Source organism: Loxodonta africana, chromosome 3 (genome assembly GCF_030014295.1).
Source record: "Loxodonta africana isolate mLoxAfr1 chromosome 3, mLoxAfr1.hap2, whole genome shotgun sequence".
Lineage (NCBI taxonomy): Eukaryota > Metazoa > Chordata > Mammalia > Proboscidea > Elephantidae > Loxodonta > Loxodonta africana.
The window spans coordinates 70,971,695-70,994,539 of NC_087344.1; the positions used below are offsets into that span (position 1 = coordinate 70,971,695).

The 22,845-nt window shown below is 50.0% G+C and overlaps 1 protein-coding gene across 1 annotated transcript in view; it reads right to left on the minus strand.

Annotated features, from left to right (window-relative positions):
- DLGAP3 (DLG associated protein 3) overlaps nucleotides 1-9,237 on the minus strand; it is a 40,320-nt gene extending 31,083 nt beyond the window's left edge. Inside the window, exons 1-3 of the mRNA XM_003415485.4 lie at nucleotides 8,116-9,237; nucleotides 3,663-3,868; nucleotides 3,252-3,324 (exon numbers count right to left, since the gene is read on the minus strand). Coding sequence (XP_003415533.2) covers nucleotides 3,252-3,324; nucleotides 3,663-3,868; nucleotides 8,116-9,222 — 1,386 coding nt within the window. The 5' untranslated portion in view covers nucleotides 9,223-9,237. The remainder of the gene's footprint in view (nucleotides 1-3,251; nucleotides 3,325-3,662; nucleotides 3,869-8,115) is intronic.
- Between the last annotated feature and the right edge of the window lie 13,608 nt (nucleotides 9,238-22,845).

Here is a 22,845-nt window from a genome sequence, read left to right on the forward strand (position 1 = left end):
AGAAAGGAGGCGGTAAAGGAGGAACAGAGAAACAAAAATGATATGAGAGAATCCAACCATATCAAAAATCACATTAAATGTGAATGGATAAAAAAGCCTGATTCAAAAGGCAGAGATTGTCAGACTGGATAAAAAAATCCAACTATATGCTGTTTACAAGGGAATACCTTAGCCCTGGGGCAGAGACTGGAAGGCAGGAGGGAACAGGAAAGCTGGTAGTAGGGAACCCGGAGTTCAGAAGGGAGAGTGTTGACATGTCATATGGTTGTTAACCAATGTCATAGAACAATGTGTGTACTAACTGTTTGATGAGAAACTAGTTTGTTCTGTAAACCTTCATCTAAATTACAATTAAAAAAATTTTTTAAAAGAATACCTTAATATACATACAACGGAATATTATTCAGCCATGAAAAGGAATGAAGTACCAACACAGGCTACGGTTTAGATGAACCTCAAAAACATACTAAATGAAGGAAGCCCGATACAAAAGGCTGCATATTGTATGATCCCTTTTATGTGAAATATTTAGAATAAGCAGATCCATAGAGACAGAAAGCAGATTAGTGGTCGCTGGGGATAGAGTTCTACTCCATCCTTCTGGGTCACTACGAGTCAAAATCGACTTGATGACAACAGATATTCACAGAGGACAGAGAGAAGATTTGTAAAAAGATCTGAAAGATGTGAGGAAGTGATCCATGGGAGCAACCGGGAAGAGGTAGCACCTAGGGAGAGGCAGCAGCAAATGCAAAGGTCTGAGGGTGGAGCACACCTGCTGTGTTTGAGTACCAGCAAGGAGGCCAGTGTGGCCAGAGCGGGTGAGGGAGGAAAACAGTGTTAGCAGAGGAACTCAGAGAGATAGTAGGGGCCAGACCATTCATAGCCCTGTAAGTCATAGTAAAGTCCCTGACTTTACTCTGAGTAAGATAAGGGGTTTGAACAGAAGAGTGAGGGGAATGTAATTATATTTTTAAATGATCATTCTGGCTGTACTGAGAAAAAATGAAGTGGGTAAAAGCAAAGAGACCGATTAGAGGTAATGGAATAGTTCAGACAAAAGAAAATGGTGATCTGGCCCGGGGTGCTGGCAGTGGAGGTGATGAGGAGTGGTTGGGTTATGGATACATTTTGAAGGTGGCAATAACAGGATTTGCTGAAGGACTGGATGTGGGATGTAAGAGGGAGAGAGAAGTCAAGGCTGCCCTCAAACTTTTTGACCTGAGCTCCTGGAAGTATAAAATTGCCATTATCTGAAATGGGGAAGACAGTGGGTGGAGCGGGGATTTCTTTTGGGGAGAGAAGTATTCACAATATAGTTTTGGATATCATAAGTTTGAGATGTCTATTAGACAACCAAGTGAGATTTCAATACATAGTTAGATATATATGCCTGACATTTATGGGAGAGTCTGGCCTGGAGATATACATTTAGCAGTCCTCAAGCTCTAGAAAGTATTCAAAGCCATGAGACCATGTGAGGCCACCTAAGTAGGGAGTGTAGAGAAAAGTCCAAAACCTGTTGCCATCGAGTCGATTCCAACTCATAGCAACCTGATAGGACAGAGCAGAACTGCCCCATAGAGTTTCCAAGGAGTGCCTAGTGGATTTGAACTGCTGACCTTTGGTTAGCAGCCGTAGCTCTTAACCACTACACTACCAGGGTTTCCAGAGAAAAGTCCAGGGACTTCTAAACTTCAGGGTTTAGATTCTGGGGCGTTGAGGAGGCACCAGTGATAGAGACTGAGAAAGAGCAGACAGGGAGAGAATCTCGAGTGTGGTGTACTAGAAACCAACCTAGCGATGTGTTTCAGGAAGGAAAGAACCATTGCTGTGTTAGATGTTGCTAACAGGTCAAGTAAAATGAAGACTGTTTGGCGATGTGTTGTTGTTAGCTGCTGTTGAGTCGGCCCCAACTCGTGGCGACCTCAGGCACAAGGGAAGAAAACGCTGCCCAGTCCTGCACCATCCCCGTGACTGGTTACAGATCAGACCATCATGTCCCATACGGTTTTCCTTGGATTTTTTCTAGAAGTGGATCACCAGACCTTTCTTCCTAGTCCATCTTAGTCTGGAAGCTCCACTGAAACCTGTTTAGCATCATCATAGCAACATGCAAGCCTCCACTGATACATGGGTGGCGGCTGCACATGAATCAAACCCAGGTCTCCCGCATGGAAGGCAAGAATCCTACTACTGAACCGCCAATGCTCCCATATAGGCTGGTCTGATACGAAAAGCTAGGTGAGCCAGTCAGATTCCCTGATCCAGGAAATGTAACAAAGGAATACTGAGAGACTGTAGCAGTGAACAATAAGAGCCAATGTGGACCATTTTTTGCATTGCTTTTCTCTTCCCAGCAAACAGTAAAAATAGCTAACCTTTATTAAGTGCTGGCTATGAACCAAGAACACGATTATGATGCCTATTTTTAAACAGGAAAAGTGGGGCTCAAAAAAGTCAAGTAACTTGCCCCCAGGTCACTTAGCTGGTAAGTAGCTGAGCTGGAATTCAAACCCATCTCAAGCATTTAACTACTGAACTGCACTGTCTCAGATTAATTAAGGGGAAAAAGTTTTCTATCTATACTTCAGTGTGGAGCTTACATTTATAAAATACCAATTCGGAGCCAGACACTTGTGAAGATGGCACAGGACTGGGCAATGTTTTGTTCAGATATACATAAGGTTGCCTTGAGTCAGAGACGACTCGGCAGCAACTAACAACAACCACCTTGTATTTCCTTATATTTTCACATTGAACTGTCACAAAACCTCTATGAGGTAAATATCACTACTGTCATCTTACAGATGAGAAATGGAGGCGTTTAGGCAAAGTTTCTTGTTAGTGGTCACACAGAGTGGAGGTGGTGGGGGCAGAATTCCACCTCAAATCAGCACTGAGGCTTTGGTTCTGCCTATCCGTTCTTTGTACAGATCAACTCCACTTTTTGCTTGGGGGTGGGCTGGAAGCAACCAGGCCAGGACTGGGCTGGGGAACCTCAGAGAACCGGTGTTGCCCTTACAAGCTCATCACTTTGAGGACACTTGGTGGGTTTTAAGGATGTGATTCTCTGAGACTCTCAACCCCAGAGTCTGCTCCACGAATCCCAGGGCAGCCTTTCCAGCTTCCTTGGAACCAGATCTGAGCTCTCTCCATGGGTAGACCCTCTGATCCTTAAGGCCTAAGCCAAGCATGGATTGAATTCCCATTTCCGCCCCTGCCTTCAGATATCCTGGGCCTCTCCCTACCTGTCCGGTGGTGAGGGAACGGGTGTAGCCAGGAATGGAGCTCCGGGGGTGGATCCGGGGTGGGACACAGCAGCTGGGAAAGGTCAAGATTCCAGTGTCAGAATGGGGTTCAGCTAGAAGGTGCAGGAGGGGGAATGATAGCATTGGGGCCCCTAAGCAGGTTCTATTCACCATGGCTCCTCATGCAGAGACCGCCCCCCCCCACCCCCAGCCAGGGCCCCTAGGAAAAGAGACTCCTCCAATGAGACACTTAGAAAAGGACCATTACCTAGGAGCCCCCTTAACATGGGACACAGTAAGACACCCAAGGGCTACCCACCTGGTACCCAGTCTACACAAATCTCCTGGAGGGACCCATTATCAGCTTCCCACATCCACCCCCGCTACCCCACATCCCCACCCCATTCTTACTTGATCCGGGCCTGGTCCACACTGGAGGAGCGGCGGGATGTGAAGCGCCTGGCGACTGCTTTGGGAGATGTCTTGGGGCTGCCATCCGAGTCTCCACTCTCCTCATCCCCCATGGCTTTGATGTAGCTGCCGCTCCGCATCCTGCGGCAGGGGATCTCCCCATCCTTGCCACCAGTCGGGTAACCCCCCCAGTCATCCTGTGGCACCTGTGGAGACAGATGCCTCTGTCTCTCAGACCCGTTCCTACGTAATCTAGAGGCCAGGACCCCCCTTCCCCACTGCCAACAGGAGGCGCTCTGCTCTGGCCACACCCAGGATCATGCAGAGGAGAGCCAAAGGTGATGTCCTGGACCATGCCCTCCATTAACAGGAGATGCCTCATCACCCTCCACAGACCTTTTGCCACATAGCCCAGGGCCACTTAGAGAGTCTGGGGGTGAGCAGACCAGGTGCCAGGAAGTTGAAGATCAGAGGTCAAAGCGACCAGTAGCAATCCCACCCCCACCAACGAAGCATCACCTGGCCACAGTCACCTTTTACCCCTCCTTCTCCTTCATCCTCAAAACCTGCTTACATTCCAAATCCTCCAACTCCCCCCTCCGTTCTTGTGAAGAGCCACAGAGGATTCTAAGCAGAGGTGTGACATCAGATTTGTGTTTCAGAAAGAGCACTCCAACAGTCCGAGCAGAGGATGGATTGCAGAGGGCCAGGAGCAGAGAAGCGCTCAAGTGGTGGCAGGAAGACCAATTAGGAGGTTGATGCTGTTATCCAGGCAAGAGATGATGAGGCCTAAATTAAGACAATGACAATGAGGGGGATGAGGAGGAGATGAAAACGAGAGATGTTAAGGAGCTTCAGTGAGTTTGATTAGACGTGGGGGATGAGGGAGTGCGGAGGAGTCAAGAATGACTGGTAGGTTTCTGGCTGAGGACCTGGAGGATGGTGCTGTCGCTCACTGAGCCACAGACTTCCAGAGAAATGGTCTTGGGAAAAAGGTGATGGATTTAGGGTTGAGTGTCTTGAGTTTGGCATGGAACTATGGAGCAGGTGGCTGGGTATTTGGTTCTGGAGCTCAGTGGGAAGATCTGGGCTGGAGGCAGATATGTGGGAGTCATGGGTGGCAGCTGAATCCATAGGAGCGAACGAGACAGCCCAGAGGGGAAGAAGAAAAGCGAGCTGGGGAGGGAACCATTGACATTTAACAAGGGACTGGCAAAGAAAGAAAGAGAAGCCTATGAAGTCACCTGAGAAGGAGTGGGCAGAGGGTAGGAGGGAAGTCAGGAGAATGCCATGTCATAGAAATAGGAGACATTTCAAGATTAAAGGAGTCAATAATGTCAAATGGTACAGTGCATTCAGAGGTTAGTGACTTGGGCTCAGGAGTTGACAGATTCCTATTCAAATTCTGGCCCCACCACTTGCTAACTAGGTTGTCTTGAGCAAAATTGATTAATCTGCAGGCCTCAGTTTCCTCATCTGGAAAATAGTAGTGATAATTACGCCTATATCACAGAGTTGGTGGGAAGGATAAAAGAGCTAATACAGAGTGCCCAGAACGTAGCAAGTGCTTAATAAATGTTAACTATTAGTATTATCAGCACTGAACGGTACCTTGTGAGGACAGTTCTCAGGAGGCCATTGGTGACCACTGCCAGGGCATTTCAGAGGAGAGGGGACATGGGAGCCAGACCACAGCGAAAGAGAGAATGAAGGGAAGTGAAGAAGTAGAGCCTATGCACTAAGAACTTGGGTACAAAGGGAAGATAGGAGACAAGAAGGAATATGAACTTGAGGGATTCTTTAGGATGGAAGAGACATGGACATGTTTTTAAGATAAGGGAAAGAGCCAGTTAAGGTGAAGATGGTCTTTAGATGCAGAAGTGGGGGAGGAACGGGTCACAGACAAAGGAGGTCTTGACAAGATGGCTCAAGTCCCTGGTGGAGGGCTCAGCCTAGTATTTCCTCTGAGCCGGGGGGAAGAAGGTAATGGTGACTGGGGATCTAGACAAGTCTAAAGGTGCACTGATAGGGAGCGGAGGGAGACCATGGTGTTTGGCCCACGCTGCAAAGAATGAGGTATAAGCAAAGTCACAGGAGATGGGTTAAGGAAGTTGGTAACATACCTGTTGTGAAGAACAGGCTAAATGAGGTGAGGATGAGGGCTCTGAGAGGAGTCAGGGCTCAGGGCAGGCATAAGAGTTCAAGGAAAAGATAGATGGGGCTAGGCGAGGAGACAGTGAGAAGGGAAATTAGGATGGGATGGGTCTCTCCGAAGGAACTCAGCCAAGGGATGGGGCTCCATGGAAGAACCTACTGTAAGGGACAGCGCTCAGGGAGGAAGGAGACAAGGACACGGGGAGAGTACAGGATTCCATGAAGGAACAAGGGCTCGGCGTGGAAATGGGGGTTCTGGAAAAGGGTTGACAGAGGCTGAAGTGAGAGAAACAGGGTCTCAACAAAGAGGCTGGGAGTCCAACAAAGAAGCCTAGTCTGATGGGGCCAGCCTCCCCTGCATTTGTACCGGGGGCAGAAGGCTGTCAGAAGGGTCCCCGCAGCCCCTTGGTTCTCTCCCCATAGACTGAGACTTCCCAGTCCTAAGGTGCTCTGGAACCCCAGATCCTGGATGGATCATTCCCCTTTCCCATATTCTGCAGAGAGAAGCCTGAGGCAGGTGGAGAGAGCCAGGGCAGCAGGTAGGACAGCTAGGGCATGCTCTGCCACACTGCAGGGTTCCTGCTCCATAGCCACTGCAGAACTCCTTGCTCCTCCGCAGGACACTGTGAGGTGCATGCTAAGAAGGAAGCCCCCGGAGGTCAGGGCAGCCCTGGAGAAGCAGCAGGGAGCAGCAGAGCAGCATCCAGGTCCCAGGGCTGGCCAGGGCTAAGGTATGTGGGGGAGGGGTGGCCCTTTCTGCCAGAATCTTCAATTTCCAGCTTAGAGCAAGCACATCCCTACCTGGGAGGGTGCAATCCAAGGCCAACCCAGAAATCCTAAATCCTGGAGGTCTCCAATCGCCCTTCTGTCTCCCATCCCCTCTTGTTTCCACCGGGCCCTATTTGCTCCCTTGGGCTTTCACTGAGTTCCCCTGGAAAGCCATACCATGAGAATAACTTATCAGCAAGGCCAGTAGAAGACAGCAACTGGCACATGCAGTCTCAATTCTCCATATCTCTGAGCACGCCCTAGTCTCTTCCTAGAATGCCGTTAATCTATTTCAATGCTTGGTTAACTCCATCTCCTCTCAGAAGCCATTCCAAGCCATCTCCAGCCACCCTCTCTCTAAGTAGACGAGATGCCTTCTCTGCGCTTCCATGGTGCCCAGGGCTCCCTCCTATCACAGGCTCATCACCCTGCATTCTGTTTACCTGTCTATCCCTGCCCCCCCACCCCCACCCCCGCTCTGCAAACTGGGAGCTCCTCACGAGCAGTGCCTGTGTCTTCCTTTTTTTTTTTCCACGGCACTTAGGAAATGCTCACTGAATGAATGAATGCGGGCTAAGTATGTGGAATGTGGGTTTTGGTAATAGCCCTAAGTCTATTGGGCCTCCAGATTTTGTATTGGCTTTTCCTCCTAAAACTATGGGAGGACTCATGAAAGCATGCCAGAGGGCATGGGGGCCCTGGGGCAGAGAGGAAGACAGTTAATAGTGAGAATAGCCTCTGACCCCCACCGCAGTGAGGAGATGGAGAAGGGAAAGGTTGGAATGGATAAGGCTGGGATGAAGGCTCATAGAAGGATCAGAACTCCTAGTTTCACCATAAAAGTGGTCAGACAGGATGCGAACTGCGTCTCAGCTATCACTGGCACCATCCATCCCCAGGAGGCCCTACCCTGGCATTGGGTATGGGGCTTAGGCTTCAGCGTGCCCCCTAGCCTAGGAAGACCCATGAGACAGGGCTCCCAGGTGTCCTCTACAACCTCATGGGCTGTCCCACCACAGGAATCCCAGGATAAAAAACTCCAGTAGGGGCACCTTTGGGAAGAGGCAGCTTTAAAGATCAGCTTGACCTTCACAAAATCTGGACCTCTGAGGTATGAGCAGAAAGAGGTCTGGAGAAGGCCTTGGGGCAGAACTGCTTTCCAGCTGCTGACCTCCAATCTCAAAAGAAGCTACAACCAGGTTGTACCACACGGTCCTGTCCACTGCCAACCCTCAACTTCATTCCCCATCCATCCCCATGAGACAGACCAGCACAAACTGTCCAAAGCTGCAGGTCAACTGGAATAAATGTCAGAATAAAAGGGACCCTTCACTGCACAAATGGGGAAACTGGGGCCCCCAAAGAACAAAAGACTTCTCAGGGTGACACAGTGAGGCAGGGCAGATCCTCCCTGTCTCCAGAGCCTCTGTATTAGGACAGTTGGCCCCCATTTGATCCTTCCCACTGCTCCCTGGGTGACAACACTGGTGAGGGCTGAGGACCCTGTTCCCCACCCCCACCAAAGCCTCACCTGCAGATAATGATAAGTCCTGGCTTTGGCCTTGGTCTCTGGACCCAGGAGGCCCTTGCCTGGCCCAGCCCCTGGGTATCCATCCCGGCCCTGGCTGACCATCATGGTATGCCAGGCACTTCGCTTGACCGATTGTCCATCCAGTGACATGGACATGCCAGTGCAGGCAAGACAGCGGCCCTCTGACCCACCCGAGCGCCCCTTGAAACTCAAGTCCCGGTAGGACCCATCCGGAGCCTCCAGGCAGAAGGGACCACCAGGCTCCCCAGGGGGCTGCCCGCCCACCAAGAAGCCACTATCACTGTCCAAGTTGTCATCAGAGCTCCACCAGCCTGCGGCCTTGGCCTGGTGCCTCCCGTCCCCCTTGCGGTCCTTGCTCTTGCTCCTCTTGCCATGCCGGGACTGGTGGTGGTGGTGGTGGTGGTGGTGATGGTGGTGGTGGGAGGTGTGGTGGCCTCCAGAGCCTGGGCCAGGGTAGCTGTCTCCCCCAGAGCCTCCTCTTCCCTCAGCCTTCGGCCCATTATAATCCCGCTTCCCTGGTGCCTCCAGAGAGTGGGACTTGGCAAAGAGCTTCTGCACAGAGTGAACCAGGTGCCGGATGCGGCTGGGGCTCTCGCTGCGGGCCTCTGGGGCAGACCCAGACCCCGGTCCTGGCCCAGGCCCGGCCACTGCTGGACCTCGCTGGTATGGTAGCGTGTGGAAGCCATCTTGCTGAACTGGCAACTGCTTTTCAAACTGGTCCAGGAGAGTGGGAGGCAGGCGGGGGGCACCCTTGCCCTGTGGGTGGCCCACGCAGTCTTCACAGGTGTCGAAGGGGCCCTGGCCGGGGTACATCCTGGGGAAGGTGCTGCTACCCCCCCCAACCCCGGCCCCTCCTGGCCCTCCCTCAGGGCCTACTGATGGCCCCTCACTCAGGCTCAGGGGCCCTTCGGGAGAGAGGTGTCCCAGGCCAGCTCTTGGGGCACAGAAGCGGGGCTCAGTGGAGAAGGCCTCCCCGGAGCCCAGCAGGTATGGGGCCCTGGCAGCTGGGCCCACGTCCATATGCTGCTGGTCAGCAAAGCGGGCTGGGCGGGGATGGCTGCCTCGGTCGCCATGGTAACCCCTCATGGCCTCAGCAAAGGCTCTTCATACTGTTGGGGGCCAGGCCCCAGGAACCTCCTAAGAAAACAGGGAGAAAGGGATTGGATTGAACAACAGGCCACTTCACCTAAAACCACCTTTTATTAGGTATTTTGTATTCCTTTAGGTCATACATGCCATTTATTGTAATTAATTATACTGTCTTTCCACAAATGGGCTAGAAAGTCCTTAAAATAGTCATACTAGAAAAAGACACTCATGAGGCCACAAAATAATCCCACCATTCATCAAATGCTGCAAATTTGATAAATACTTACCACAAGAAGAAATGCCCTCAGCCAAATGGGTTTTTAAAAGTCCTTAGATTACCCAAAATGAAAGGATACCCAAATATATATAAAAATATTCAAAGAAGCCAGTGATTAGGTGAACTAGCTTTTAATAAGCTGGTTTTAGGCAACTCAATCCAGAGCCATCCCTCTGCCCCATTCCCACTAGAGCTCCCCACTGCTGCAAAGAGCCAGGCCACAGAGTCACAGCTCCCAGCAGCCGTGACCAAAGAGAACACTGAACCCAAATCCACATATGCAGCACCATTCAGCAGGGAAGTTCTTCCACACTCCCTTTCTCCAGGAGTGAGATAGGAAGGAAAACCTGAGATGACTCCTCCTCCTTCCTCCTCTAGGTTCCAAATATTCCCCCAATGAAACTTTCCCTTTTGCTGTTTACTCCCATCTGCCCCTTCTGCCCCATCATCACCACCACCACCAGCCTGGGAAGATATCACTTCCCACTGGAGGGGAGTCATGGAGGAAGGAGAAGAAAACATAAAGAGGGGAAATTTGGCTATACGAGGCAGCATCTGAATCCTAAACTGGGATTGGAACCCAGGAGTTCCTGCCTCCCAGAAACAATAGGGAGGCAGTGCAGGCAGGTGAGGGAGAGAAAGCTTTGGAACCAGTGCCCCTGGCTGCCATTCCAGGCTTGCCAAGGCTACAGGACAGAGAGGTCACCTCTCAGCAAGATCTGCCTCCAATCAGGACTCCAGGAGCTGCCAGGACAGGAGCTACAGCAGGCGGGAGTATCAGCAGGGGGGACAGGGACTAAGGAGCTGGCAGACGGCTCCCTCCCTCATCCCAGACCAGGCTCCTGGGCCATCTGCTGACAAGGAGAGGATGACAGCCTCAAAGACTCCGGACAGCAGCATCCTCCCTTCCTCCTCCCACCACCTCCCCATATCCACTCTGCTACAGGCCTCTTTCATGTCCTGCTCACAGCTCACTTCCTATCATTTCTCGAGCACTTGCTATGTACCAGATACGACCTAATACATACCTAACATTCTCTAACCCCACTGAAATCCTGTGATGTAGGTATTACCTATCTTTTGCCCATGGAGAAATTGAGGCTCAGAATGGCGAGGTCACAAAGCCTGTAAAAGGGTAAGTCACTTTGAATTAAGATTCAAACTAAGCTGTTCTGACTTGAAAGCCTGACTCTAATCCCCATGTCCCATGCTCCTACCACTCACCATTCGGGGCATCCCATCTTTGGCGTCAGGATCTCCACCACAGCCAGAATCCTAATTTCAGAAGGCTCAGGACCACTGGCTCCTGATGGAAAAGGGAAAGGTGATAAGCAAAGAGAGAACAAGGTTCTCCCATTGTCCTCAGAGGACCAGTCTCTGGCGTTGAGTCTCCCTTCCAACCTCCCAAACCAGAACTGATTGGATCCCCCATGATGCAGTGCCTTTGGACCCCCAGGGAAATGAAGTTGGCTTCATTATGCAAATATATGCAAATGAGCGTACAGGTTGGACTACCTCCAACTGCAGGTGTCTGTGTGATCTGTCTGTGGTGCTGAGCCATTGCAATTTCACTGCCCTTAAATAAGATTCCCATTCCACAAACATTTGTTGAGCAGCTACCATAAGCAAGACTGAGTAAGAAGTGTATAGAGGTGACTGAAGTGTGGTCCCCATCCTCAAAGTACTTATATTCTAAAAGGGAAACAATCTCTCACATGGCAGAGCTGTTTTAGGCCCCTACATTTTTGCACAAGCTGTTCCCTCCTAGAAGCTCCCTTTGCCCACCCCAAAACCCTTTCCCTGGCTTCCACTTACTTACATTAAGTCCCACCCTCCCTCAAAGACTTTCCAGGCTCTTATTCTGGGTTACACCTCTCTGCTGGGCTTCCATAACACCATAGGTTCCCTCCATGAACATAGCTATTACACTACATTGAAATTGTCTGGTTCTTTCTGTCTCCCCAACTAGAATGTGGTCTCCTACACGGTAGGAACCAAGTCCTATTCATCTCTGAATCTCTAGCACCTAACTCAGGCCTTTCCTCAGGGGAAGTCCTTAATAAATGTTCACTAAGGAGGTGAACGAATGACTGTGCTTGAAAGATATACCAAAGTATTAGGCTGATTCAAATAAGGGTAAGACCATATTCAACAAGGGGAAATCAAGGAAGATTTTCCACTGGAAAGGGTGTTTGAGACAGAGTACAAGATGGCTGTGTGTTCCACAGACAAAGGTGGAGGAGGGATAGTTTCCAGTGGAGAAAACAGCAGGCACACAGGCAGAAGGGGTGCACAAAGAAGAAATTCTGAGGAATGGGCTGGGAGACTTCCAGCAGACACAGTTAGGTTTGACAAACACTGAAGAGAGGAGGGAGAGAGAGTCAGAAAGGAAGACGACTCTGAAGTTTGCAGCAGCCGTGACTGGAAGACTAATGATGCCGTTATTAGACACAGGGACGTCAGGAAGAAGAGCTAGCTTTGCGAACATAATTAATAGTAGTGGAAGAGATGCGGTCAGACGCCAGGAAGAACTTCCTGACCCTGAGGGGTGTGAGACAATGAAGAAGATTGTGGAGTCTCCCGGGAATCTTCCATAGAAGAGAGGGTGAGACATGCCAGCCCCCAGCCCACCCTGTGGCTTAGCCTATAGAAGCTGCTGGTTATCTTGCCTGGAGGGAGACTGGGGTGGCCTCACAGATGCCAGCTGCCTGGTTCTAGGTGATAATTCTTCTCCTCTGGTGCCCTTCTCTGGGGAAGCAGAGAAGACTTCCTATCAAGATGGCTTCCCACACAGTTGTTGGAAAAGCACGTGGCAGCATCCTCCTGCCTTGGAAAGAACTTTTGATAGCCTAGTCCTTTGTCTACAGCATGCCGTTCCTCTCCCCGCCCCAGACAGGACCTGTGTCTGAGACGCACGGCACTTTTACCACACCATGTCATTTGCTTTGTTTTTGGCTACATCCAGCTGGAGCCTGACACTGAGCTTCTCAATGATGGACATTGCCAGGTTCCCCCACCTCCTGCACAGGTGCTGATGCCAAGCCCAGAGCTTTTATCAAGGTCTTATCAAACCTCACTCTCCTTGGCATCAATCCATGTTCTTCTGGCTCTAGTCTCAGAGGGGATGGGTCCCTGTAATTGCTACTCTCCAGATAAACCACCCCCCTGACTCCCTTACCTTGGGCTCCCATATCCTTTATAAGCACAATAAAAACAAAAAAAAAAAAACCAAACGCAGTGCCGTCGAGTCAATTCCGACTCATAGTGACCCTAGAGGACAGAGTAGAACTGCCCCATAGAGTTTCCAAGGAGCACCTGGCAGATCCGAACTGCTGACCTTTTGGTTAGCAGCCGTAGCACTTACCCACTATGGACAATAAATGCACAATAGCTAACAGAAAAAGCAGAAGCTCTGGGATCAGAAGGTATGACATTAGACAAGTGACCTGACCTCTCTAGCCTAATGATACCTGCTCACCTGTCTCCCAGGATTTTAATGAATATCAAATGATATCACGGACGTTAAATCACTTTATAAACACTAAAAGATTACACAATGTAGTGCCTCATGTGAAACCTTTATTCTGAATTTTGAAAATTCCCGATGTTCAAATAGTCAACAATACAATTAAATTCAAATTACCAGGGGAAGGGAATATCCAATTTCTGGATTTGGATTTCCTAGAGAGAAGATTTAATCAATGACTGGCTTCCTCCTATATATTACGCCTTAGGATCACGTTCTGCCAACCCCATCCCATTACTAAATACAATCAATAGGAAGAAAAAACAAGGGAGGAGAGGACTAATACTTCAATCCATCACCAAACCCTATGGACTTTACCTCCTAAAAATATCTCAGGCCTGCCCACTTATTTTCATATGCACCAAATCACTGTTCACTAACTAGCTAAAACACATTCCCAACCACCTTTCATCTTTCCCAGCCTCTCTTATAACCAAAGGCTGCATGATTCAGTTTTGGCTAATGAGATATACGTAAAAGCCTGATGAAGGTATCTAGGAAATATTTTACGATCCCTCCCCTTTGTCGAACACAGCCATGATGCCTGGAGTTATGGCAGCTCTTTTGCCACCATGGGGGAAAAGCCTAAAGATTAGCAGAGATGCTAGCCCTGGCATCATTGAGCCATGGCAACAAGACAAGTAGTTTGCTTCCTCCAGATCTATATGTGATAAGAAATAAACTCTCTATTTAAACCACTGTTAGCCAGATTTTCTGAATTTGCAGCAGAAAGCACAGCCATTTCAGAGCACCATTTCCTGCCTGGACTTCTGCAAAATCCTCCTAACTGATCTCCTTGCTTCTGTTCTTATCCCGCTCCAAACCAAATGATCATTTGGAAACACAAATCTGATCATGTCATTTCTCCACTTAAAATTCTTCATTGGCTTATTGATATCCTTAGAATAAAACGCCTTAACCTGTCCAGGAAAGCCTGCAAGGCCTAACCCTCCTACTTTTCCAGTGGCCTGTCACAACATGCCATCTCCCTTGCTCTCTCTGCTCCAGCCATGCCGGCTCTTTTTCAGTTCCATGCTCCCTCACATCATAGGGCCTACTCCCCCTGACCAGAAAGCTCTTCCTGCCCACCTCTGGCTTGCTAACTCCTACATACCCTTCAGATCTCAGCTCAGTTGTTCTTCCTCAGGGAAGCTTTCTCCGGCCTCACTGACTAGGTCAGATCCCCCTGCTGTCTGCTCTCAAGGCACCATGTACCTGTATAGCTCTTATCATCGTTACCATTTTAAATTTGTGTAACTCTGAGATTGTCTGTCTTTCCCACCAGACTGTAAGCACCACGTGAGTACAGGAATTCTATCCATCTTATTCACTGCATTATTCCCAACTCCTAGAACAATGCCTGAGGCAATGGTGGCTCAGTGGTGAATTGTCACCTTCCATGAAGGAGACTCTGGTTCAATTCCCATTCAGTGCACCACAGGCACAGCCAATCACCCATCTGACCACCCACTGACCCATCTGTCAGTGGAGGCTTGCATGTTGCTATGATGCTGAACAGGTTTCAGCAGTGTTTCCAGACTGAGATAAACTAGGAAGAAAGGCCTGGCAACCTACTTCCAAAAATCAGCCAGTGAGAACCCTGTGGATCACAATGGTGCGATCCACAACCGATCATGGTGATGGCACAGTACCAGGCAGCATGTCACCCCACTGTGCATGAGATCGTTGTGAGTCAGTGGCTGACTCAATGGCAGCTAACAACAACAAAGAACAATGTTTAACATATGGCAGGTGCCTGTTGAGTGAAGGTGAATCTACAAAGAACAAGATCCTTTCACTTAGGATATTTCATTTGATTCCCACAACTATCCCAAGAGGTAAATATTATTCCTCCTACCCAATTTACAGATGAAGAAACTGAGGCTTGGAGAGGTTAGTCGACCTGTTCAAGGCCATTGCTGCCTGACTCCGAAGTCTTAGCTTTTCTCCTACCTGTGCTGTTAGCCCAGATAAGTCAAACTTACTAAACACCATTTTAAAGTAAACACAATAATGAAAGTGAGCTTGCTTTTTAAAAAAGCAAGCAAAACAACCTCACACATACCACACACTGTAGAGTAACCAGAGAGTGGTTTAGCCTTTTCCCCTGTGTGGTGAGCATTGAGTTTATTCCAAGTCCAAGGTGAGATATGTACAAAATAAAGGAAGCTCCTTGAAGCCCTATGACAGCTCTGGGTGCAGGGTGTTTTTTCCCCATTTTATGGCACCAGGTCATCTATCTACTATCCCAGGACAAAGAAAGGTGCCCGTATGGCAAATCTCTGGGCCCAGGGGAGCAGCTGCTTTAGCAACTGCCTGTGGCTGGCTGGGAAGTGGGGAGCGAAGGAGTCTGGGAGGGTGCCGTGGGTGACAAATTCTGCTCTGATGTAACTTGAATCTATCTGGGAATGGAAGAAGTGGCACACGTACCGTCACCAAGAAATTACCCAATTTAGCACCAACTATTTTATACAATCCAGCAATTAGTTTCTTAAACCGGAACTTGCTGGGGGCTGCCAGGCTGGTGGGGTTGTTGTTACACATCTCTCTGGGAAACCAGCTGTGTAATTCGCCAGGAGGCTGTCACTGCCCCAAGCAATTACCTTCCAGAAAAAGAATGGAAAATGTGGGAAGGAAAAGGGCTCCAAAGGAAGGAGTTGGAGTGTTTTCTCTTCCCCTTCCTTGGGGCTCTGCCCAGCCAAATCAGTTGATTTTCCTTTCCTGAAACCTAGGTTACTCATAGACTACCTGGATCAAAGCAGTTATCAGTATCGATTCGGCCATCAGACTATCTGGATTCAAATCCTTTTTGATTCAGTTACTAGCTGCATGTACTTAGGCAACCTCTCTTAGCCTATTTTCTCGTCTGTTAAACGGGGATAATGTCCAAACCACCATAAAGGTAGTAATGATGTGACGGTTAATGAGGTAAGGCATACAAATCACTAGCACCCTACCTGGCACAACAAAGGTAGCTATCATTATTTGTACTTTTATTACCTCCTCCATTGGCTTACAGGGTGACCTTGGGTACGTCACTTAATCTCTCTGGGCCATCCATATAAGACCAAAGGAACTCTGCTGGGGAAAAGATAAAATTGTCACACCTGGGTGCCCAGGGTTCCAAGGGTTCACACGAAGAGATGTCTCGGGCAAAGATAAAGATTTCAAAAGTCAAATATTGGCTGATTTACTCCCCCAGGAAGCCACCTGGGAAGGTGACAAGCTGGACGTGATGGTCCAAATAGCAGCAAGGGGTATAGTTGCTCTGTTAACCTATGCAATTCCCCACATAGGAGCTAAGAGATCACCCCCTACCAGTTACAACAATGCAGAATTTACAGCAAGTGAGGCCTGAAATTCATTTTGCTGCTGTAGGACTGTGGTCCAGGCCTGCGGGTGAGCTGTATGTGCCTTGGGATTTCAAAGTTTCAGGCTTTGCCTACTCACCCCCTTTCCCTGTGTTAATATAACCAATATGACCAGAATTATGCCTCAGTTTCCCTGTCCAGCCCTACACCACCCACTCACTGTCCAGATTGTGAAAGGGATGACCACTGGGAGCCATAACATGGAGCCTCTGACCTGCAGCCCACACTCCTGATTTGCTCACCTGTGCCCATGGGTAGGTACCACCCCCACCACTTCCCCCGCATTCAGTTGTGCCTGAGACCCCTTGACTATTTTGACACATTTTTTGCCCAGCTGCTCTTGGCAGGACCTCTGGTGCCCTATTTCCTCAACCCCACTACCCAGCCCTGTTGCTGAAGACTCAGCATGCATGGTGCCCAGCTCAGCTCTTAGAACCCCAGAGAAAAACCTCCTTCTCCTACCTATCCTGCCCCAAAGAATGCAAAAGAAGGAGGAGCAGAATGGAAGAAGGGAGGTTAGGGGTCTTACTGATTCATCTTTATTACTTTTTTATTTAATCAACTCTTCCTGGAGGCTTAGGGCAGGAACTTCACAGAAAACGGGCTTACTGGCCCCAAAACACTCGAGACTTTTAGGCAGATCTAAGTCTAAATCCATCTCCGGACCCGATAAAGGGTGTTCAGCCTGTGAATAACCCACACTACCTATAATCTCTTTGAAAATCCCCCCTCAGGGGGCTTTGTACTTGATGTTCTCTCTGCCAGAACGCTCTGCCCCAGATATTCCCCTGGCTTCTTCCTTCTCATCTTCCGGGTCTCAGCTCAGAGAGGCCCTCCCTGACCACTCACTCTAGTTAAAGTCAAGCGCCACCCCCCAGGTACACTAGACCTCACCCTCTCTCATGGTCCTCAGAGCATTATTGTTCTTTGAGATTATTTTCTTTATCTATTACATGTTTATAGTATGTCTTCCCATAGAACATAAGCGCCAGGAGGACAGGGATTGTTTGTCTCATTCACTGCAGCATCTTGAGTGTATCAACAACCAATGCCTGGCATGTAACAAGTGCTCAAAACAGATTTGTTGCATGAATGAATGTATTCAGTTGCCACACTCAGGCGCTCTACTCTGCGTACAACAGCCCAGAGAAAGAACCTCCACTCTTCTTCCTCAAAAGGCTCTGGACAGTACCTGAAGATTCAGTATCATAAATCCATCCTCCAAACCCAGCCCTGCTTATCACATTCATCTAGCCCCTCTCGATTGGCAGGTAAAGATGATTCTTTTCTGCTATATCAGGGTCTCCCAAATTGTGCTCCTTTGTTTAGTTCAAGGGCTCAGAGAGAGGAGAAAGAGGAGGAAAAATGAGACTATCCATGCTGTGGAGGAGAGTGAGGCTGTGGGGTGAGCTCCCAGGACTGAGCTGCAGGAGCAGGGCTCAGGGTGCACCACCCAGTCCCTGGCAGGTCTCTTCAAACTTGCTGGTCCCTAGCTCCTCTTCCAGCCGGGGTTATGTGGCCAAGAGGTGCACAGTCTAGACTTCCTCCTCCTCCTCCAGGGCTGCCAAGGGCCCCTCCAGACACAATTCAGGTTTCATGCTGATCAACCTTGCCTGATCAAAGTCATGGCTGTTTTCTGCCCATTCTCAGCTGGCTCCTCTCTTCATGTCAACTGGACCAAATCTCAGGCCATGCTCCCCGTCCTAAAGAGGCCTTCTTAGGGAAGCCATCTCTGCCCACCGCTGAGAAGGAGAACTCCCAGGGCCAGAAGTCCTGAGGACTCCTGCTCAGAGCAGCTGGTGAGAGAAACTGGGGGTTCTGGATCATGAGCTAAACTGTTCAGTTTCAAATCCTAGGTCCAAGTTACTAGACATTTGGTCTTAAGTAAGTTCCTTCAGCTTTCTGAAGTTCAGTTTCCTCATCTTTCAAATGGGAGGAAGAATAGTTCTTCTCTCTTTGTGATGTCCAGAAGATTAATAAGATAATGCAGTAAAATGTTTGGCACAGTGCCAAGGGTTAGCTATTAATGACAAGACAGAAACCACTAAAATCCTTGAGATCTGAAAACAGGGCCTCTGGGAGGGTTTCTCAGACAGCCTTAGGCAGAGGCTATCATCACACCTGAATCAGGATGGGATCAGAAATGGGTTCTCTGGAAATTCGCTTATTTCATGCATCTAGGAATTTCTGTTTGCCTAGGCTCCTTTTGAAGACCTCCCACACTGAGAACATGTGGAAGACAGCAGAGCAGCCCTGGTGGCCAAAGATGGTGGCATCTAAGAGAACTAGATGCCCTTGATTCACAGACCACAAACCCCTTCTGGCAGGGCTGGTGTTTTCTCTTCCAAATCTAGACATCTGTAAGGGAAAGCCCAGGAACCTCATTGCTGGGTGCTGGAGACCTTATAGTCCCCTGCTTCCAACCGCTACATCACAACCTACCTGCAAGACCATGAAAAATCTGTTTTATCTGAGCCTCCATTTTCAATTTTCTTATATGCAAAACAGGAACACTGGTAGCTCAGTGGAAGTATTCTCACCTTCCATATAAGGGAACAGCGTTCGATTTCCAGCCAATGTACCTCATGCAGTTACCACCTGTCTGTCAGTGGAGGCTTCAGTGTTGCTGTAATGCTGAACAGGTTTCAATGGAGCTTCCAGACTAAGACAGACTAGGAAGAAAGACCTAGCAATCTACTTCCAAAAATCAGCCAGTGAAAACCCTATGAATCACAATGGTCCAATCCCCAACTGATTATGGGGATGGTGAAGAACCAGGCAGCCTTTCACTGTGTTGTGCATGGGGTCAGCATGAGTTGGGGCCAATTTGAAGGCAGCTAAAAACAACAGCTAATAACTACCTTCTAAGGTTGTGGCATCTGGCATACATGTCTCCAAGCAACTGGCACACATGTATCCATATGTTGGTTTCTCCCAACTTAAGCACCCTAGAGCCTTCTTCATTTGTATATATTTGGTGAGATTTGAGCTGGTACTGCCCTGGCCTCCAGGGCTCTACCAGACCTGAACCTGCCAGGAACACCAGAGGACAACAGGTAGGAGCCCAAGCCCATGGCAGGCGTTCGTGGGACAGTAGCTGCTTAGCCAGCCCAGGCCCATGGCCTTTTCTACCCTCTGGCTCAGGAGCCCAGTTTTCCCACCAGGATCAGAGCACAAGGCTGCCTCTCGGGCTAGCACATTGTCACATAAGCTCTCTGTGTACACTGGGACAGAGTCTGCCAGCACCAGGGTCTTCTCCTTTCGGACCTCTCCCACAGGGGAGTCAAGCACAGGGTTTGGCACACAAGGGGCTCCACAAGGGCCCGTTGGTTGGCTGACTCCTTGGTCCACATGATGGCACTTCTAACTTCTCAGCTGTGGCTGAAACTCTGCCTGCCCCAGCCTCTGGGGTATTTAAGCCCCTACTCTCCTCTGGGTTTCTGAGCTTAAGAGGAGTTAAAGCTACAGCAAGAAAGAGTATGTGGAGAGAGGGCAGCACAGACTGTAGGATTCCTCTGTGTGGAGGGCCTGTCCTCCCAACCTTGGCCTCTGACACAGCTCAAGTGGCCCTTCTTCCAAGAAGCCTTCTCTAAGAGTACTCTCCCCATCAACCCAGGGCATAGCAGTTCCTACCTCCTTAGGTCCCATTTCTCTATCCAGCACAGCAGGGTAAATATTTGTTTGCAGGCTATGAGCTCCCTGAGGGCCAGGATTCATCTGATCTATCTCTGTATGGACAAGACCTGGCAAACAGTAGGCACTCAGTAAGTTCAGGGTCAGAGACTGAGCCATTAAGAAGTAGTACTCAGCAGCTGAAGCATAGGGGGAAGGCAGGAGGGAAATGACTTCCTGCAGCTGGACCATGACTCCCCAGCAGGCAGAGCTTGCCACTGTGATGTGGATTTCCTGAAAAGCTGAGTGTCCTGTTCGGGGAGGCATGCAAGCAGACGTTGGAGAACCACTTTGGAGGATGGTATAGAAGGGACAAGACAACACCTGGTGCCTTTAACTCTGAAGTCTAAGACCCAACTATTTGAACGCCTACAACTGTTCAGGCCCTCTGTTAAGTGCTTTAGATGTGTTTTCTTGTGTCATCCTTGCAACTATTCTATGTAGTAGGTATCATTATTACTTCCAATTTACAGATGAGAAAATTGAGGCTTAGAAATATAAAGAAAATTGCCCAAGATCATGCAGGTGGTGGAAGAGGGATATGAATCCAGGTCTGATGCCAACCCCAATGCTGAACAGTTGTTGATAGTTGCATCCAGTCAATTTTGACTCGTGGTGATCCCACGTGTGCAGAGTAGAACTGCTCCATAGGGTTTCAAGTCTGTGATCTTTCAGAAGCATATCACCAGGACTGTCTTCCGAGGAATCTCTGGGAGGATTTGAACTGCCAACCTTTCAGCTAGTCAAGCGCTTAGCCATTTGTACCACCCAGGGACTTGGCTGAACAGAGCATGTCTGAAGTGACATGTCTCTCTGACCACACTGGTCTGAAGAGGCCACTAGGGGGGTCCCAGTGTGTCCTGACTCATCATCCAGCCTCCACCCGGCCATCCCTCCCTTGCACATGGGCATACATGTTCCCAAGACTGTTCATTTACAACATACACGTATGTTCATCCAGACACAAACTGCACAGCCATGCAAAGTCATGCACACACAACTTACAGGGTATATGTCCTCACATATACAGTCATTGTTACACAATGTACACAGATACACACAAGCTTATTCCCACAAGGGCTCACACACATGTGCACTTTCATCCAATGACCACTGATGCTTGTGTATACAGACCCGTTTATTCACACAGGAGTTACACAATACAGAGCCTTATACACATGTGTATCCCCACACAACAGATATGTATGTTCATTTCACATCCCTTGGCACTCACATCTGCTCAATGTCACACACCAAATCCTCCCCCAACAAGAGCTTCACCACTGTTCCCAGATCTGATAGTAGGCCCAGGTGAGCAATGAGGTTCCCTCCCTCTGGGGTTGGCCAGGCTGCCCTGAGACGGGGAGAAGGCTCGGCCTGCCTGTGATGGATGGAATTAATCTACTGAGCTGGAGAAACTAAATAATTAAATCCCTAATCACCCCCCAAGCCAGCCCAGGCCAATAAAGCTGAGGGAGGGAGGGGGCTCTGAGGCCCAGACTAATATCCTAGATGGCAGAGGGGCTTGGAAAGAGAGGTACAGACAGAAACCTCTAGCCCTGGGAGGAACTCTGGCAGCCAGGGAGACAAACAGACAGGCATAGTTCTCCAAGGCCATAGGCTCTCCCTTTCCATGTGGAAATGCAGCCTCCTGGGGAAGACAGCCCACCACCATGCACTCAAACAGGGTGAGATGGAGGCCTGACTCCCGCCCTCCCCAGGGCCCTTACTGTCCCTCCAGGGGATGAGTTCTAGGAGTGTATGGGGATGGTGGACAGGACACTCAGAGTGCCCAGGGCTGTGGCAGCCAAGGGGTGCAGGGTCTGCCCCAAGGATGGGGGGCTGAGGTAGGACCAGCCAGACCTCACTCAGGACAGGCCCCTTGCCTAGCCTGGCAGCATGGCAGGGAAGGCCCCCCTCCACACAGGTGCACCTGCTTCCCTCAGGAAGTGGACCCAGCACGTGGCAAAGAAGCTGCGGATGGGGCAGAGCCTGGGCAGGGGGGCTCAAGGAATCAGCCTGGGCGCAGGCCCCAGTTCGATTGGCTGAAAAATGGGTCATTTTCCTTTTGAAAAATAGTGAGAAAATGGAGAAGTAGGTCGGGCTAGCTTCCCCTCAGCCCCAGGCACCACCCCAACTTGCGGGCCGGAGGGGAGGGAGAGGTCTGCACATGCCAAAGCCTCATCTCCCCAGGACCCCTGCCCGGGCAGTTGCCCCAGGGAGCAAGGGGCTGAGGTCGTCATTTCCCAGGACACCCAAGGAAACACATCCTCTTGAGGCCAGGGCTGGAACACTAGCCCCGCCCTACCCTGGGGTCTCTGGGGTGAAAAGAGCCGGGGCCGGAGCTGGACAGGAGGTGGGGGGCTCCAGCACGCAGGGCCCCAGGAGCCCCCTCCCATCCTCACATCTGTCGTGATGCCTCCTCTCCTCTCTTCTCCCTTTCCCCATCGTCCACGTGGGCAGAGTCGTTGCCATGACACCGCGGGCAGGTGGGCGGCTCTGGCGGCTGTCTCGGCCCAACCCCCAAACTCAGAGCCCAGGTGGGAGGGGAGCGGCTGCAGCGCCCCCGCCGCTAGTCCGGCAGCAGACAGGCAGAGGGTTCCATGCGCCCCGGAACCTGGAAGGGCCTCTAGCACTGGCCACACGGGGAGGAGGCACTCCTGCCCCAGGCTTGGAGGTCTGGGGGAGGAACTATCCAGAGGATCCTTAGGCCTAGGCGCCTCCTCCACCAGAGGTCAGGGAGTGGCATGGGCGGGGTGCCCCCAGCTCGCATC